A 17,555-nucleotide genomic window follows, 5' to 3' on the forward strand; every position below is an offset into this window, starting at 1 on the left:
GCTAGAAGCTGATCAGAGCTGCATCTGAGGCCTATGCCACAGCAACACTGGCTCTGAGCCACATCTGCAACCACACTGCAGCTTATGGCAGGGCCAGGAATCGAACCTGCATCCTCATGGAGACTATATTGGGTTCTTAACCTACTGAGCCACAGTGGTAACTCCTGCCTCTTTTTATAGTTTCTGTTTTCCTATTTAGAGTCCATATTCAATCATTTTTAGCATATTTTTCTTGAATTATTTGAACATATTTATAATAGCTGATTTGAAATCTTTGCTCGCTGAGAGAGTGAATTCAACATCTGAGTCCTCTCAGGGTCAGTTTCAGTTAGCTGCTTTCTTTCCCAAGTATGGGTCATATTTTTTCTGTTCCTTTCCACACCTTATTTTTGAAAATAAAAAAAAACTGGACATTGTAGATAACACATTGTAGTGTGTCTGGACTCTGTTTGTTCTTCCCATCTAGACTCAAAGTGTTCTGTTTGTGTGTGTACCCATGTGTGCATGTGTTTTGTTTTGTTTTGTTTTTTTCTGTCAGTGTATAGCAGCTGTTGTCTTTGCTCAAATTTAGTTTTTTCCTCTAATCCTAGCTACCTCCCTAGGGGTCTCACCTGCGTTTACTTAGTTGAGTGCTCATCTAGTGATTTAAGCACTGAGCTCAAATACTTGAAGCCAGGAGTCTAACTGTGGCATAGTGGGTTAAGAATCCAACTGCAGGAGTTCCTGTCGTGGCTCAGTGGTTAACGAATCTGACTAGGAACCATGAGGTTGCCGGTTCGATCCCTGGCCTTGCTCAGTGGGTTAAGGATCCGGTGTTGCCGTGAGCTGTGGTGTAGGTCGCAGACGAGGCTTGGATCCCGCATTGCTATGGCTCTGGTGTAAGCCAGAGGCTACAGCTCCGATTCGACCCTTAGCCTGGGAATCTCCATATGCTGCAGAAGTGGCCCTAGAAATGGCAAAAAGATCAAAAAATAAAAATAAAATAAAATCAGATGGTGGTGTTGGTTATACAACTCTATAAACTTACAAAAAAAAAATCAAAAAAAAAAAAAAAAGAATCCAACTGCAGCAGCTTACATCACTGCGGAGGTACAGCAGGTTAAAGGATCTGGCATTGCTGTAACTGCAGCTCAGATTCAGTCCCTGGCCTAGGAACTTCCATATGCCATGGGTGCCTCTATTAAAAAAAAAAAAAGAAAAAAAAGCCGCGAACCCAGTAAGTCTTCCACCCCTTTCCACCTGAGTTTCGTGTGAATTTGAAACACATTCAAAGGCACAGCAGATTCTCAAGCCTCTGGCAGGCTTTCATCTTTTGCCAGATTGTCTAAGATAATCCACATACACATATCTTTAGCAGTCAGCCGGGGATGTGGTGAGTTTATTATCTCAGCCTTTCTATAGCTCTCTTGTTACCCAAAATCCCACCCTTAAGCTGTATCTGTAACCTCCAGCCAGTAGATCTGTGAATTTTCATTGAGCTGGGGGATTAAGGAAACACCCCCAAGGAGGAAGACCATAAACCCACAGTTCCTACCCTGTGCAGTAGCAATTATTGATGAGGAAACATGTCTCAGATTTTTGCTTGCCTTAGGTTGCTTCCCAGTGCCCTGGAGTGGTTGTTTTTAATAATCTGCCCAGTTTTATACTTGTTTCCTGAAGAATGGAATTACTCCATCTCTTTATACTGCTATCAAAAAATAGATTCATGATGGAGTTCCCACTGTGGCAACGAACCCAACTAGTATCTGTGAGGACGTGGGTTTGATCCCTGGCCTCACTCAATGGGTTAAGGATCCGGCGTTGCCATGAGCTGTGGGAGAGAGATCACAGATGCTGCTCGGATCCGAAGTTGCCATGGCTGTGGCTGTGGCTGTGGCGTAGCCTGGCAGCTACAGCTCCAATTCGACCCCTAGCCTGGGGACTTCCATATGCCTCTGAGGGGCATGGGTGCTGGTGCTTGTCTTTTGGCTTGGGTGCTTTCAGCAACCTGAGGCAACCCTGCTCTCCAGCCCAGTAGCAGCCTTATGCTTTAAGCCTGGGCATATGTTTTTTATGCTTTATATACTGGCCCTAAAAAGACAAAAGACAAAAAAAAAGATTCAAGGTTATTTTATTTTAGCTGTGTTCCTTGGGGGCAGTATACAGCTGGACTTGTTTTTCTTGTGGTGGTAATGTTTTTTTAATGGTAATATAATTCACATAACATTAAAATTTACCCACTTCAAGTGTACAGTTCACTGTGAGTATATTCACAAAGCTGTGCAATCACCAGTAGTTGCAGAACATTTTCATCCTCCACCCCAAAGAAAACCTGGACCAGTAACAGTCACCATTTAGCCCTACCTTCTCCCAGCCCCTGACAAGCACAAATCTGCTTTCTGTCTCTATGGATTTGCCTATTCCTATAAATGGACTTAATATATAAGCTTTTGTGACTGGCTTCTTTCACATAGCATAATGTTTTCCAATTTCTTCTATGGTATGGCATGAATCAGTACTTTTTTCCTTTTGTGCTGAAAAATATTCCACTGTTTGGATATATTCCAAATTTTATCAGTTCGTCAGTTGATATACATTTAGATTGTTGCCAGTTTTTTACTGTAATGAATAATGCTGCTGTGAACATTCATGTGCAAGTTTTTGTGTGGATGTGTGTTTTCAGTTCTCTTGGGTATATACCTAGGAATGGAATCAGTGAATTGTATGGTAACTAATTCTGTGTTTAACTTTTGAGGGAAGTAATGGTGATTTTTATCCCAAACTGGATTTTAGTCATTTAATAGGGAATTTTAATACACTCACATGTATTGTGATTACTGTAATTACTACTTTGCTTTGTGTTTTCTATTTATTAGGGTTTTCTATTTATTGGCTTTGTTTTTCTTTTCCTGCATTTTTTTAACTGGAATAATCAATCTCACACAGGCTCGCTCTATTTATCTAGTGAGAGGATTTGGCCATCCTATTTCTACTTTTAAATTGATAACAGACAGGTTTAAACATATGTGTTTATCTTAATGTTGGCAGTTAATCACAGTCTCTGTTCAAGCTAAGAACATGAGCATGCTTTCAGTTTACGTTTTTCCTGGCATCTGTCTAATGAAGTTACCTGAAATTTTAGTACTAAGTTCTTTTGTTTCTTTTATCTTTTTTTGTTTTCTATCCATGCTTATCAATTTTTCTGATTTCTTTACCTGGCACTGTTTCTTGTATAACATACTTATCCTTTTCCTGGATTCTTGTTTATTTTGCCAGAAGTATGTCCTCAAGGAATTATTTCAAATAGGTTTTAAGGCCCATAAATTTTCTGAGTCCTTGCTTATAAAGAGCCCTTACTCTTGAATGATAAGCTAGATTGGATTTTAAATCATTTCCCTCAGAACTTTTAAGATATTACTCCATGGTTTGTTGTTTCTCTTGTTGGTGGTGAGAATTTTGATGTCATTCTGATTCTCAATCTTGGTTCTTCTCCATAGAATCTCTTAACCCTCAGGTTCTAATATTTTTACTGCCCAGTGTCTAGGTATTTTTTTTTCTCCCATCCTGTTTGGTGGTGGATCCTTTCATTCTGAAGATTTCTACCTTTATCTCTGGGATATTTTCATTGGTAATTTTCTTCTGAACAGACTATTCTGTTTCTGGGATACTTATTAGACATCAAACTTCTAAATTCATCCACTGTGGTTCTTGACATTGTTACTTTGTATCTTTTTCCTTTTGTACTATATATCTGGAGAGTCCCTAGTAAAATCTTCCATTTTACTAATTCACCTTGCAATTCATTCCAATCAACACTATTAACTGAAATTAACTCTAATGGCATCGTATGTGCCTGAGAGCACCATGCTTTCTCTACATATGCTGCATAGTAATTTGTCCAGAAATGAAGACGCAATTCTAGGATATGTGCATACTTTGTGTATTCAACAAATCTAAAGATAGAAAATTTCTGCAAAATTTAAAAGTTCTCTGGAATCTCTGTAGTTCCCTATGTAGATTGGTACCCAAAATATGTCTTTTCTGCCCCTTATTATACAACTCTGATTTCCTCAGATGTTCTCTTTATTGTATGTGTGTCTCCTTCAGAGTGTTGATTTTCCTCATCTGCTTAGTGATTTTTTTGGTGATTTGCTCATCTTTGTGTTAAAGGTTCATCCACCTGCTTGAGTGTTCAGTAGCTTACCACCAGTGATTGCGGGGGAGGGACAGGACAAGCTGCTGAGGGGCAAGGATGCTGATGCTTGTCTCTTGGCATGGGTGCTCTCAACAACCTACAGTAACCCTGCTCTCCAGCTCAGTACCATCCTTATGCTTTAAGCCTGGGGCAGATGCCTCTGTTGATTTGCTGCTTAGCACAAGCTGGTGGGGGGATGGGTGAGGACCTGATTGACCCAGCTGTTCCAGATACAGCTCACCAATTAATCATCTTGATACATATCTAAGTGTGCCCCCCACCCTACCCCCCAACTGTCTATGTCCATTGACTCTGGCTTGAAGCTCTTCTAACCAGTCCTCCTTTTGCGGCTGTCTTTTCCTATGTGTGGCTCAGGCTGTGGCTTCCTTCAATTTACTCCCATCCCACCTCCCCGCACCCCCTAATAAATTAGACTTTGTCTAATTCCGGGAGACTGCTGGTAGCCTTTTCTTATTTTCCCATGTATATATGATTTGTATTTGTTGAATTTAACTGAGAAAAGTTTTTCCTAACCACTCAATTTAAAGTAACTTCCCAATTACTTTCTATCAAATCACTACCTTGAGTTATCTTCATTATAGCATTCATCTCCACCTAATATTTGTCTTTTGTCGGTTTTTCTAGACTTTATTAGAAGCTTTATGTGTTCTGTTTACTGCTGTATCCCAAGTGGGTTAGGTCGGTGTCTGGTATATAGAAGACACTCCATGTATGACAGTGAATTGAGTGATTTTTATCTTTTTAAAAAATTGTGTATCATAAATGTTAGATTTACACCAGGAACCATGCTTAGCAGATGTTCTGTGTTAATCTCTCAGGAAGAAAACCTTTATCAACCAAATTAGCATCTTTAACCAAAAAAGCTGTACATGAATCCGTGGATGATACAAATGTAGAGGTCTTAAACCTCCAGCATTTCAATCCACGTGTCATTAAAAGCAGAGATTGGTGGAAGGTGGAAGCAGAGCTTTGATTTTCTAAGAACATTACAAAATGATCAGAAAAAGTCATAATTATATGTGCTTATAGTTTTTATAAGCTGTGTATGACTTCTATGACTGTATAGGATATAGTTTTTTCTCAAGTAAATTGTTAATTGAAATGCATTACATCATTGTGCCATATTATTATGGAGCTCCTTTAGCAAACTCAAATTTCCAAATTCGTAAATTAGCTGACTCACTCTACCAAATAAAACTTTTTGTTCCCTTTATCTCTTAGAGTAAATATGGTGGCTCTAGTCAGCTGACCAGCCAGTAGTGACAGTAATGAACAGTTTTTCAATTTCAAGTCATTGTTTTGAGGATTAATTCCTTACCTAAATATCAGATTGGAAAACAGAAAAATCCACCTAGGTATAGTCAGATTCACTCTTTATGTAATAACTGTATGAAAGAAAAGTCCATGTCTCAGCAAGTTTTGAGTAGGCCTTTATTGCTATGTATATATATTTTCAGTTCCCATATAATTAATGTTACAAAATAGAACATTTTAATTTTCTACATAGATCAAATGTATTCCCACATTTTTCCCTGAAACTATTTTAACTTTATATCAAAAAATAGAGGGAATCACATTATAGAAAATAATCAAAATTCACTTGTTACATAAAACAAAGACTACTTATATTTGTACCAGTTGGAAATCTGTAGGTTATTTATATGCCTACAATCAAGAAAATGATATATATATATTTTTAATTTATTTTGGCTGTGCCCATAGCATGTGGAAGTTCCCAGGTCAGAGATTGAACCTGAGCCACTGCTGAGGCAATGCTTGATCCTTTACCCACTGTGCCAAATGGGAACTTCCAGGAAAATGATCTCAAACCTCATAGAGTTAACCCCTCACCTTTATATTTCTGATGGAAATTATTTTAATTTTATCCTACCTCTTTTATTATTTAGGCAAAGATGCAATTTACACCATTCCAGTGAAAAACATTCTTGCCGTGGAAAAACTGGAAGAGAGCTCTTTCAATAAGAAAAATGTAAGTTACATAAATAACTTAAAGCTTCTTCAACTGCATTTATTACTTAGCTGGAAGTTTTAAAGAGGTTTATTTTAATATTTGTTATTAATCTCTAATATTTTATAATTACCTGGTAGGACTCTGTCTTAAAACTAGCTCTTACTCTTGATGCCATATATAGTCTGCCTCACCTATTAGGTTAAAGGTACTTTTCTCCACATTTTCATGTTATCAGACTTGTCAGCTTGACATTCAAGTCTTTAATAACATACCCCAACCAATCTGTGCAACCTTACCTTCTGCTGTTCAGTACATACAAATACACTCAGTTAATCAAGGTGATTTCCCTGTTTCTCTGGATTTTCCCACTACTCTACCTTTACTCATACTTTTTCCTCCATCTGAAATTCTGGCCTTTTATTCCTGCTTACACGATAGTCCATTCCTGTGGACTTGTACTGTTTTAGTGCCCTCTGACTCAGACTGTCCTGGGGACTAACTTGCTTGAAAAGTAACAGTTCATAAGATACACAAGCAACCGTTATATAGGCAAGCAAACTTTATTTCTGTTATATACCTTTTTGTGTTTTGTGCTATGTTTGGTTTTTAGACTCTGTTACTAACTTTTTGTCTTAATTGCCTACAAAGATGTTCCAAGTGATACATACGGAGAAACCACTCTATGTCCAGGCAAATAACTGTGTAGAAGCTAACGAGTGGATAGATGTGCTGTGCAGGGTGAGCCGATGCAATCAGAACAGGCTCACTTTTTACCATCCTTCTGCGTATCTAAATGGAAGCTGGCTCTGCTGTCTGGAGACCAGTGAAAATGCTCTCGGCTGCAAGCCATGTACTGCGTAAGTTTCTTTCTGATTAAAAAAGCTCTGTTTTAGATGTGTTATATTCATGTAATGGAATATTATTCAGTCATAAAATGGAACAGAGTCCTGATACATGCTGCAACACAGATGAACCTAGAAGACATGCTGAGTGGAAGAAGCCAGACACAAAGGCCATATACTGTATATAACGTTTACATAAAGTGTTCAGAATAAGTAAATTTAGAGAGAAGAATTTTCTGTTAGTGGTTATGAGGTTAGTGGTTGTGAGGGACTAGAGGGAAGGCAGAATGGGTGTGCTAATGAATGCGGGGTTTCCTTCTAGGGGTAATGAGAATGTTCTCGAATAAATTGTGGTTGCACAAGTCAGAAGGAGGCGGGGGGCAACATTTAAATAGATGCACAAGCCTGAGCAAGATATCAGGGAAGAAGGGCTTTACATTCTGTTTCTAATTGTAGGAAACAGCTGTGGTAGCCTGTAGGCTTAAACAGTAATATATTGCTTTTGTGGTGAAGCATAGGTTGTGAAAATGATTTCACTTTAAACCCCCCCCCTTTTGATTAGAGTCACATAATGACCTCTCTTGGCCCCATTTTATTTAATTATCAGATTATTCTAGATTCCTGAGGTTCCATCTGCAAAATTCTGTGGTTCTGTTTTTAGTCTCGAATCATCAAAAGTCTCTAGCATGTTAACAGTGAAATTTTTCCAATGTCTTTGATTTCATTTTTGCCATAGAGGTGTCCCTGCAGACATCCAAATAGATATTGATGAAGACAGAGAAACAGAAAGAATTTATTCCCTTTTTACTCTCAGTTTACTTAAGCTGCAGAAAATGGAAGGTAACTATGCAATTAAAGTACTTTTCTATAACCATGATCCTTCATCGCCAATTCCTGAAGTGTTGTTTTGGCATTATCTTAACATCAGAGATACTCACAGATTTGCCAAAATGTTACTTATATAAAAGTTGACAAACTCCCAAAGGGAGTCTTTTTCATAGATATTCAAGTAAAAATACTGTTTTTGTGTAAATGTAATGATCGTAATGAATAACATGTATGTATGTTGGTTGTCTGTGCATTTCCAGGGGAGATATTCCCAGCTTGAGAAGTTCTTATTTATACTACAAATTACATTTAATGAATTTAGTTGTCTGATCAGAGATTTTATTGCTCCTTGTAGAGGCTTGTGGAACTATAGCCGTCTATCAAGGACCACAAAAAGAGCCAGATGACTATTCTAACTTTGTAATCGAGGATTCTGTAACAACCTTTAAGACAATTCAGCAAATAAAAAGCATCATAGAGAAGCTGGATGAACCTCATGAAAAGTATAGGAAGAAAAGATCGAGTAGTGCAAAATATGGGAGCAAGTGAGTGTTTGTAAGATAACGTGAAACATTTTCGAACAGGGTTGGAGATTGCCTCTGCTGCCCTCTGCTCACACCTGACGTGCAGGCCTCCTGCTTACCTTCCGCTTTCAGGACCAGCTCAGAACCTTTCTCTTGTGCAGGCCACTCGTAGAGGGATCTTTGTCTTTTTCAATTTTTTCAATTCTGGGCGTCATCTCATGGTGGCGCTGTACTTTTGTCACCACTTTCAGTGTTAAATTCCAATATAATCATTGGATAGTTTTTTGTTTTTATTTTTACCGATCTTCCTCCTCCTTTATATCTTCCTCTGTTCTTTTATATATACACTATACATGAGTACTAAAAAAATAGCTCTAAAAGTGCTAGAAGTATTTTATAGTTGATGCTTTGGCTCCATCTTGGATGTAGATGGACACGGTGGTGGGTGACAGTAGCAACAATTCATGTTTATTAAGGAATTTACTCCTCACCACTGGGCACTGGGACTAGTACTTTACATTGTATTAGTTTCTTCTGAGCAGCAAGTAACAGAAAATCCCAATTGAAGTGGCTTCTTTAAACAATAAGAAAATTTTTAATCTCACAAACTGTCCTAATTTCTATAGCCGGTTAGTTGAGCTCAACCCTGTCATCTCAGTGACAGCCACTCAGCCATCCTCTTCAGGCTTGTCCCTCATGGTCTCAGCTGGGCTGCAATAGTTCATAGCTCCACATTTTTAAATTATAGTGTCCAGAGGCAGAAAGAGCGGTTTCCTCCTCAAGAGGAAAGAAACCTTGTCTAAAGTTACCTCCAGCTTCCCCTGAAACATGAGGCTGCCAGTACTAGCACTAGAATATCAGGTTTCTATTTACACAAAGATAGATAGGGAGGGATGGTTCTTGACCAGCAAATAAGTGTTTGCCACAGTGCACACTCTCTCATTGATCCTCACATCAGCCCAGCATGGTTATAGTCCCATTTCACAGCTAGAGAAACTGAGGCTCAGGGAAGTTAAGTGCCTTCCCCAAGGTCACAGCTAATTAGTGAGGGGCCTGTGAATGGTGGGTGAGGGGCCCCACCATTTTAAATATATTTTTTTAATTATGTGGATTAACAGTTGTGTCTGGTAAATAATAAAGATGAACTTGACAGGTGTGCATATTTATGTTCTCGCTAGGTAGAAGGCTCAGCGTATTAGGAAGGTTGTATAAGCATCCTAATACTGTCTTTTCTACACTAGCATAACTTGTTCTTTTCCAGTGGGGGTAATCCAGTTTTCTTGGAGCTCCAGCAAGTTTCTAAAGAGGTCCTAGCCAGTGCTTGCTCATCCTTCTTAAATAGTTTTTTTCTCCTCATACCCACACACACTGTACCCCTTCCTAGGTATATTTTTCTCTATTAAAAAATACCAGTCTTTCTTTTTCTAAATATTTTGTTTATCTTATTTTCTTTATTTCAGAACATAAGCTCCATGGGGACACACGTTTTATCTGTTCTGTTCACTACTGTGTCCATAATTTCTAAAATAGTGCCTGACATTTAATAGATGGTCAGTAAAAACTTGAATGAAATAAGACTTGGCCTGAGAGATCATCAAGGGAGAATTACAGACATTTACTGGATACCATGAGATAGTTGTCACTTTTTAAAATGTTATGTTTTTCAACTTTTGATTTTTTTTGTATTATTTTCTAGGGAAAATCCAATTGGTGGGAAAACAACTTAAGAGTTTGACCAGTTGATTCAGAAGAACTGGAAAATATTATTTTTGTCAGAGTTTTTCAATTCATCGTATACTTTGTTCAAAGTATTTAAGAATGAACATTGACTTCAATGTCACCTGCATCCACGTTGTATTTAATATTTAATAATCGAAATTAACTGCTTGGGAATCCTGGTATTGACGTATTCCTAGAGAATTTAAAACCCAAGATTCCCTTCATATCTTACGTGTTGAAAGCCATGTTTCTGCAACTTCTTTTTAATAGAGTCTTCCTAAAGAAAAGAAGCTTTGTAACAAAAGGAGAAGCCCTTCCATAGCAAGAAACCATCTCTTCTTGTAACACTCCGTGTTCTGTGGACTTTTCACTACCATTAGTGCCTGCTCTGTACTGCCAACATTGTGTTTTACTAGAAAATCCTAATCCATGACTATTCAGAGCTTTCCATTTAGTTCATCTAGACTCTCCCTCTTCAAAAAAGAAAAAAAAAAAAAAAAAAGATTTCCTTTGGTCCAACGGTCATTACAGTTTCCATTAGGGACAGTGACAGAAACGTTCAAAAACTGCCAGAGCATCCTTTTGCCTATTTAGAGATGTAAACAGAACTCAGAAAGGAGGAATCAGGGAACAGGTACTGTTGTGTGCATCTTGTTTACATTTGGGATGAGTGATTGGCAGAGGAAATAAAATGAGACCACTAAATTTTTTTCATTGTTTTAAACATCAGGTACTCATTTTCTTGATTTGAGAGTTGAGGTTAACATGACTTCTAAGGACTTCTCTTCTGAAAAAGAAGAGACAGTCAACAGTGGGGAAAGGTGGCGGTAAAATCACTTGACTTCACCTGTTGCTCTGTGAGGCGAGAGCTAACTCAACAACAGTCACTTGGCGCACTTTAGTAATCCGGGCCACCCCAGATTACACTCTAGATACTCCGCGGTATCTAATCTTTATGATCAGTTGAATGATCAGTGTTTAAGTCTAGAAATAGTGCTTTCCTGAAAAATGTTTATATTTCATTGCTGTTTCCTTATTGCCTGCTAGCCAAATGGAATTTGGGCCAGCAACTGTTTGAATCTTGTTTTTTTCCCTAGTAATTTCCTTCTACCCAAACAATCATCACTGTAAATAAGTAATCGAAGCGAGTTGCCACCTTGAAGAGGGATACACTTTGCTTCATCAGTATTAAAAACGATGGTACTCTTATTTTGTCTTTTAAAATTCAAGACATTTTCTAAATGTGGTACTTTGAACCTTGGAGTATTTTACATGTTTCTGTTTAAAACTGTGACTTATTCATGTAAGTCTAGCTAGTAGTGCTTTTTTTGTTTCCCTGAGCATAAGCTATATTTCAAGATACACTCTGCCAATTATGTTATTGGCGAGTTACTGTTTTTAAATTATAATGTTACTAAGGTAATTATTTTTAAAGGCCATTGGCACTCAGAGTTGTTCCATAAATGATTACAACTGAACAATGTATTTCTCTAAAAGACTTGTAAAAATCGGTTGGTTTTGTTTAAGAATTAATCCTAGTGTGCATCATGGTAGGCTATTCCTGGCCCATTTTTAAAGACAAGTTTGAAAAAATCCTTTGAATTTTAGGAGCATTAACTATACCGATTTATCAGTGTGGAAGAATTTTACCATTTAACAAATCTCTCATTGTTGAATCTCATTCAGACGGAAATTCCCTTTTAAGAGTCTCTGAATGTCTGCCTGCAAAGGAATGTAAACATTGCCAGGTACCATTCATTACTCTGGAGTGGCTTCTTTAGTTATGTTCTTCTAATAGTTCTAATATCAAGTCCTCAGGATTATTTCTAAAGTTCACAGCATTCTCAAAGGGACCAAGGCTGTGTGAATACGTGACTCAGAATTTGAAAAGGAGTTCAGTTACTAATTCTTCTCTTCACGTGACACTTTTAAGCAGCCAGTTTGACTGGAATTAACCATCTTGGCACAGCCTAAAAACAAGTAATATGAAATGAAATTTTCTTTCAAAGTCTTCTGAGATGAGAGACCATGTCAGTGGGACCCCCAAGGTAGCCTAGGTACGTACTTGCCTCCAAGGGCCTCATTCCTCTGCTGTTACTTATGAGTACTTTGATTTTTACCACTGAATCTGCTTTCTCTGCCTTTTCCACACTTGAAAAAATACATGGCAGCTCACTTCACCTTAAAACCCTGAAAACCCCAAGAAGGAAAGAAAAGGATGATATGGAGAAACTCTTGCCATAAATGCCAGTTCTGGCTCTTAGTTTAGCTTTTTCCATCAGTTGAAATTATGATCTGTGGCTTGTTTTGTTGTTACTGTTTGTTTTTTCGTTTTTTGTTTCGCTTTTTTTTTAACATTCATTTAATAAGATAATGGGCAATAGCAACGTTTTTTACTCCCAGGAATATAATTTATCAAATTGAACTATTTTATTTGCCAAAGAAATTTGTTTATAATATCACGGGTAATTGTTAAGTGTCAAAACACGGCTTTCCTTATTCTACAAAAAAAAGGTGATGAATGATATGGCTTTTGTTTGTTTCTGAAGCCTAATTTCATTCATTTATCAGAAAGGCTCATTCATGCAAGGTTTTAGAAAGCAGATTTTTTTTTTTTTTAAGTAAAAGCACCTTTAATTTGTCCTAACGGTACATCCTGTAAAGACAAAATGCTACAAAGCCTTTTAGGTGTCTTTACAGTATGTGAAAAATACAAGACTCATTCTAGAGTTAAATTACCAGTCTTGATTGATACTATCTGCTTTCATTTTTATTATCTAGGAAATTAATATGTTGTTAGTAAATATTGGTTTTTACAGTGTCCAGTTTGAAAATGTAAGTTATCAAAACTTAATGTAGTGAATTTGTGTAACCATGTTGTATTGTTGAGAATGTATTTTTATTTAAATTTTATTTTCTTATCAAGAGTATTATAAAAATTAAAAACTTTTGTAACTGTCGCTTGGAAATAACTCAAATAAATTACAAGAATCCTGTCCATTTTTTGTGTGACCTTACTTTCTCACTGATGTAAGAATTTCTCCTAATTTAAAGTTATTACACCTCCCCTTTAGGAGAGGAATAGCAGAAGTGAGGGTAACAGAGAAGAGCAGAGGGTCTGGAAAGGATCCAGTGGCCTTCTCTTGCATTTATCTAGGCTGACTTGTGATGGACTGTGGTCCTTATTCATTCAGCAGACTTGTTCTGCAGACCTACAGCGTGCAGGTGCCATGAAGAGTCCTGTCATTCCCAGAGCCTCACACGTCTGGTGTGTGGGACTATGTTCTACTCTTGTCTGGGTATATAGTTTAGAGATGAGTTTTTCAGTCTATGTTGGGCTTTTTGAAGAATCCCACATTCTACTATTTTCAAGAATGTTGACATCAGAGCCTCTGATGCATTCAGGTCTTGCAGGTTATCTACCTTGTGGCTTGACTTTTAGTGCATCCTGTGGGATGTTAGGATTTGACTATGCTGTGCCATTTGGCTAACCTGTCTAGAGAATATGAAGTGATAGCACCAAAGACCAGGCTGGTCACTAAGTTGCACCCCAATGAGAAAACAAAATCTTCCCCATTAGTGCCTCAGCAGCCTTCTAGTATCCCTCAATAAACCTCCATAAAATTTAGTCCCTGCAATTCCAGAGGAATTGAAGGTCAGTAAAGAGGAAGGAATAGGGTTCGGCATCTCTAAGCATCTTACTTGTTTTGAAACACCAGAATCCCACTCATACCAGCCCATGTATTAGAGTAGCCCTTAGAAGAGAAACATCAAAGGGTTCTATAAAGGTTCTATTCTATGATGTAACAAGCCAATTCTTTAAAGAGAGAGGGAGCAGTACTTTTGTTGGATTTCCCTTTTCATATCGCATGATTCCAAAATGGGGAGACACCTGAGGCCAAGCAGAGTCTTCAATGTTCCAGTCAATGGTGTGCATTTCTCTACTTCTCCACATCAGTGGCCAGGCCAATATGGCCTTTCAGAGAATGCCTGCCTTGAGTAGACATGACATGCTTCAGAATAACTGACCTGTGTCCAGAGACCTTGGTTTTCATTCATCATATGCATCCTCACCTGTGGCCCAAAGAGTACACATCCAATGCAATTTCTAACAAAACCCCAATGGCATTTTTAACAGAAACTAAACAAACAGTCCTGACAATGTAGAGACCCGTGGAGGACTCTGAACAGCCAAGGCTGAGAAAGGAGAGCACCATCTGGAGGGAATTCGGCCCATGGCATCAAACCATATTACAAAGCTACAGTGACCCAAACAGTGTAGAAAGAGCACAAAAAGAGGCACACGAGTCAGAGGAGTAGTCCAAGAACAAAGCCACAAATATGTGGTCAGTTTATGACAAAGTTGTCAAGGACATACAGTAGCCAAGGACATGTCCCTCAATTGCTTGGAAGATAGAACATCACAAGTCAAAGGACACAGAACATCATCTGCTCTGCATACAAAACTCACTAAAGGTCACAATTATGTACATCATGCTGGGTCCTCTGATGATAGGCCCCCAGGAGTCAGCCACACACAAAAGATCCTCCCCAATTTTTCATCGCTTTTTCCTCCCATCAAGGCACCTTGCAGCAGGTTCTGAAGAAAATGAAATCCACACAATGTGGATGCAGCCCTGCATTGCCCGAACCCAAATCCCTGGCATGTCCTGAGGAGACCTAGCTCTTGTCAACTGTGCACAGAGCCAAGTCTGTGGGCAGGTCAGGCAGGCACTGCACTGGTGAAAGAGCTAGGCTTGGTGCCCTCTGCTGGCAAACTGTGAAATGCAGGCTGCAGCCACTCAGTTCAGCAGAGGCCAAGACCCCTGCTGGCAGGTCTGCTGAACTAATCATATTTTGGAAATTCAAAGGGATGGAGGCCAATATCTCATGACTTCTTGAAAAAGATTTATAGAACAGTTAGAAACCATACACAATAAAATGAATGTAGACATAAACTTTATGACTTACACCCAAAGCTACTCAGAAACGTCCACAGACACATTTACAATATAAAACTCTAAACATTATAGAAGGAAATCAACATGGCCATGCATTTGGCCACATAGATCTGGAGCTTTGACTTTTCATACACAACACAAAAAAGCCCACACACAAAAGGGGGAAATGTTAATGACACGTTTTCTATAGAATTAAAATCTCTACCTGGTGAAAGTCTTTATTCAGAAAACCAAAAGACAAGCATCAAACTGAAAGAAAAATATTTGCTGAACACATATAAAGAATTGGTACTCCCTTTATACAAAGAACTATAAAACAAACAGCTGCATTAAAATGGATAAACATCTGAACAGACACCTGGCCAAAGAAGATATTCAGAGGATAAGGGGACAAAAATATGATCCACATCGCATACCAGTAGGAGTTACACATGAAAACAATAAGGCAGAAAGACATCAGAACTGCTAACCTCCTCCCCAAATGACAGGACCCATTACTGGAGAACAGGGAAGAGCAGCGCCTCTGCCTCATTGCTGACGGAATGCATATTCGGCAGCTTGAGATAAGAGTGTGGCACTATTTCCCAAAGCCAAACAAGTCTCACACCTTGAGATCCATCCATCATGCCTCCAGTATTCACGGAACGGCTTTGAAAAGCTATATCCAAATGAAAACAAGGATGCCATTCTGCACAGAAGCTCTACTCATAATGCCCAAACCTTCCAGGAATCAGGGTGTCTTCAGAAGACAAGTGCGTAATCAAATGGGGGCACATTCATGTGAAAGGGAGCAGAAGAAGACACCCCAAAGTAGGGAATTTCAAGAGACCTGAAACAACTAAAACAGTTTTGACAAAGAAAATCAGAGTGGAAGGCTCATATGTCCCAATTTCAAACATTGGTCTACAGCAACAGGAAAGAACACACTGTGACACGGGCATGAGTTATCCATAGACATGAATGGAGTTGAATGGAGATCCCAGAAATAAAGCGCTCCATCTAGGATGAACTGATTTTAGACAAGAGTCAAAGCATGGAATTGGGGGCAAATGATGTTTTCAACCTATGATGCTAGGCAATTAGCTAGCCACACACAGAGGAAGGAAGCTGGACCCTCACCTCGTAGCACATATGAAACATATTTCAAAATACATGAGAGGTTTAAATGTTAAAATGTAAAATTTCACTCAGCCCCATATATCCACGTGTTCCACATCCGTGGATTCAACCTACTCCAGATCAGAAATACGAGGGGAAAAATTTCTAATTCCAAACATTTTTAAAAGGAAAAACTTGAATTTCTCACATGCCTGCAATTATTTACAAAGCATTTACATTGCATTTACAATATTCATATAGCATTTATATTGTATTAGTTCTTACAAGTAATCTAGGGATGATTTAAAGTACACAGGTTATTTACAAATACTATACCATTTTATATAAAGGGCATGCACCTCCATGGATGTTGGTAACCACTGGGTGATTTGGAACTAATGCCCCACAGATACCAAGGGAAGACTGTGTAAAATCTCCAAGAAAACATGAGAATAAACCTTCATATACTTGGATATATCAAAGATTTCTTAGATCTGTCAGCAAAGGACAAGCAACAGCAACAATAAAAGATTGAATTTTCTCAAAATGAAAAACATTTGTGCATGAAAAAAATGCAATCTGTGAAATGAAGACAGCTCACAGAATGGAAGAAAATAATTTCACATTATATATCTGATGAGTCTTTATCCAGTGTATAGCAAGAACTTTTATAATTCATCAACAAAGACAAATTATTTTAAATATATTTTTTAAAAAATTTATGTAGGCCCATATCCACACAGAAGATGCAGATGGTCAACAAGCAGATGGAAAGATAGGATGGAAATGCAAATTATATTCACAATGCAATAACTCCTTCATAGATTCTAAAATGGTTATATTGTTGAGAAAATTAACAATAGAAAATACCGACAAAAATGTGGAGACATGGGAACTTTTAATCATTATTGTGGACATGGAAAAGGGTGCAAACTATGTTTTTAATATGAATATACAATTACTATATGGAAAAACAACTCCATTCCAAGATGTATAACAAAGAATTGAACACAGGTTTACACATCTACTGATAGCAATAATATTCAAAGTAGTCAAAAGGAAGAAAAATGCAAATGGACACCAATGGGTAAGTGGAGAAACAAAATGCAGTTGATCCACAAACTGCATTGTAATTTTGCCATAAAAGGAATCAAGAGAAATGGTGCAGCCTCTGTGGAAGATAGTATGGCAATTCCTCAAAAACTTCAACAGAAAATTAACATTTAATCCATCAGTTCTACACCAGAGTATTGAAAGCAAAGACTGGAACAGATAAGGGTACACCCACATTCACAGCAGCATTAACCACAACAGCAAAAGGCAGAAGGGACTCAAGTGTCCATAGATGGGTGAATGGATATACAGAGAATGTGGTATACATACAAACCCAGCCTTAAAAACTAGGGACACTCTGGT

The 17,555-nt window shown here is 38.1% G+C and overlaps 1 protein-coding gene across 4 annotated transcripts in view; it reads left to right on the forward strand.

The window, feature by feature from the left end:
- Nucleotides 1–13,080, forward strand: part of RASA2 (RAS p21 protein activator 2) — a 122,281-nt gene extending 109,201 nt beyond the window's left edge. For all 4 annotated transcript variants that reach the window (XM_021069544.2, XM_021069545.2, XM_084989877.1 and 1 more), the window contains exons 20-24: nt 6,103–6,185; nt 6,816–7,024; nt 7,746–7,849; nt 8,193–8,382; nt 10,058–13,080. In XM_021069544.2, coding sequence (XP_020925203.1) covers nt 6,103–6,185; nt 6,816–7,024; nt 7,746–7,849; nt 8,193–8,382; nt 10,058–10,088 — 617 coding nt within the window. In that variant the 3' untranslated portion in view covers nt 10,089–13,080. The remainder of the gene's footprint in view (nt 1–6,102; nt 6,186–6,815; nt 7,025–7,745; nt 7,850–8,192; nt 8,383–10,057) is intronic.
- The last annotated feature ends 4,475 nt before the right edge of the window (nt 13,081–17,555 follow it).

Source organism: Sus scrofa, chromosome 13, assembly GCF_054392235.1.
Source record: "Sus scrofa isolate SSC_HxYL_T2T_F1_AM1 chromosome 13, Sscrofa_HxYL_maternal_Yorkshire_Landrace_v2.0, whole genome shotgun sequence".
NCBI classification, from domain to species: Eukaryota; Metazoa; Chordata; class Mammalia; order Artiodactyla; family Suidae; genus Sus; species Sus scrofa.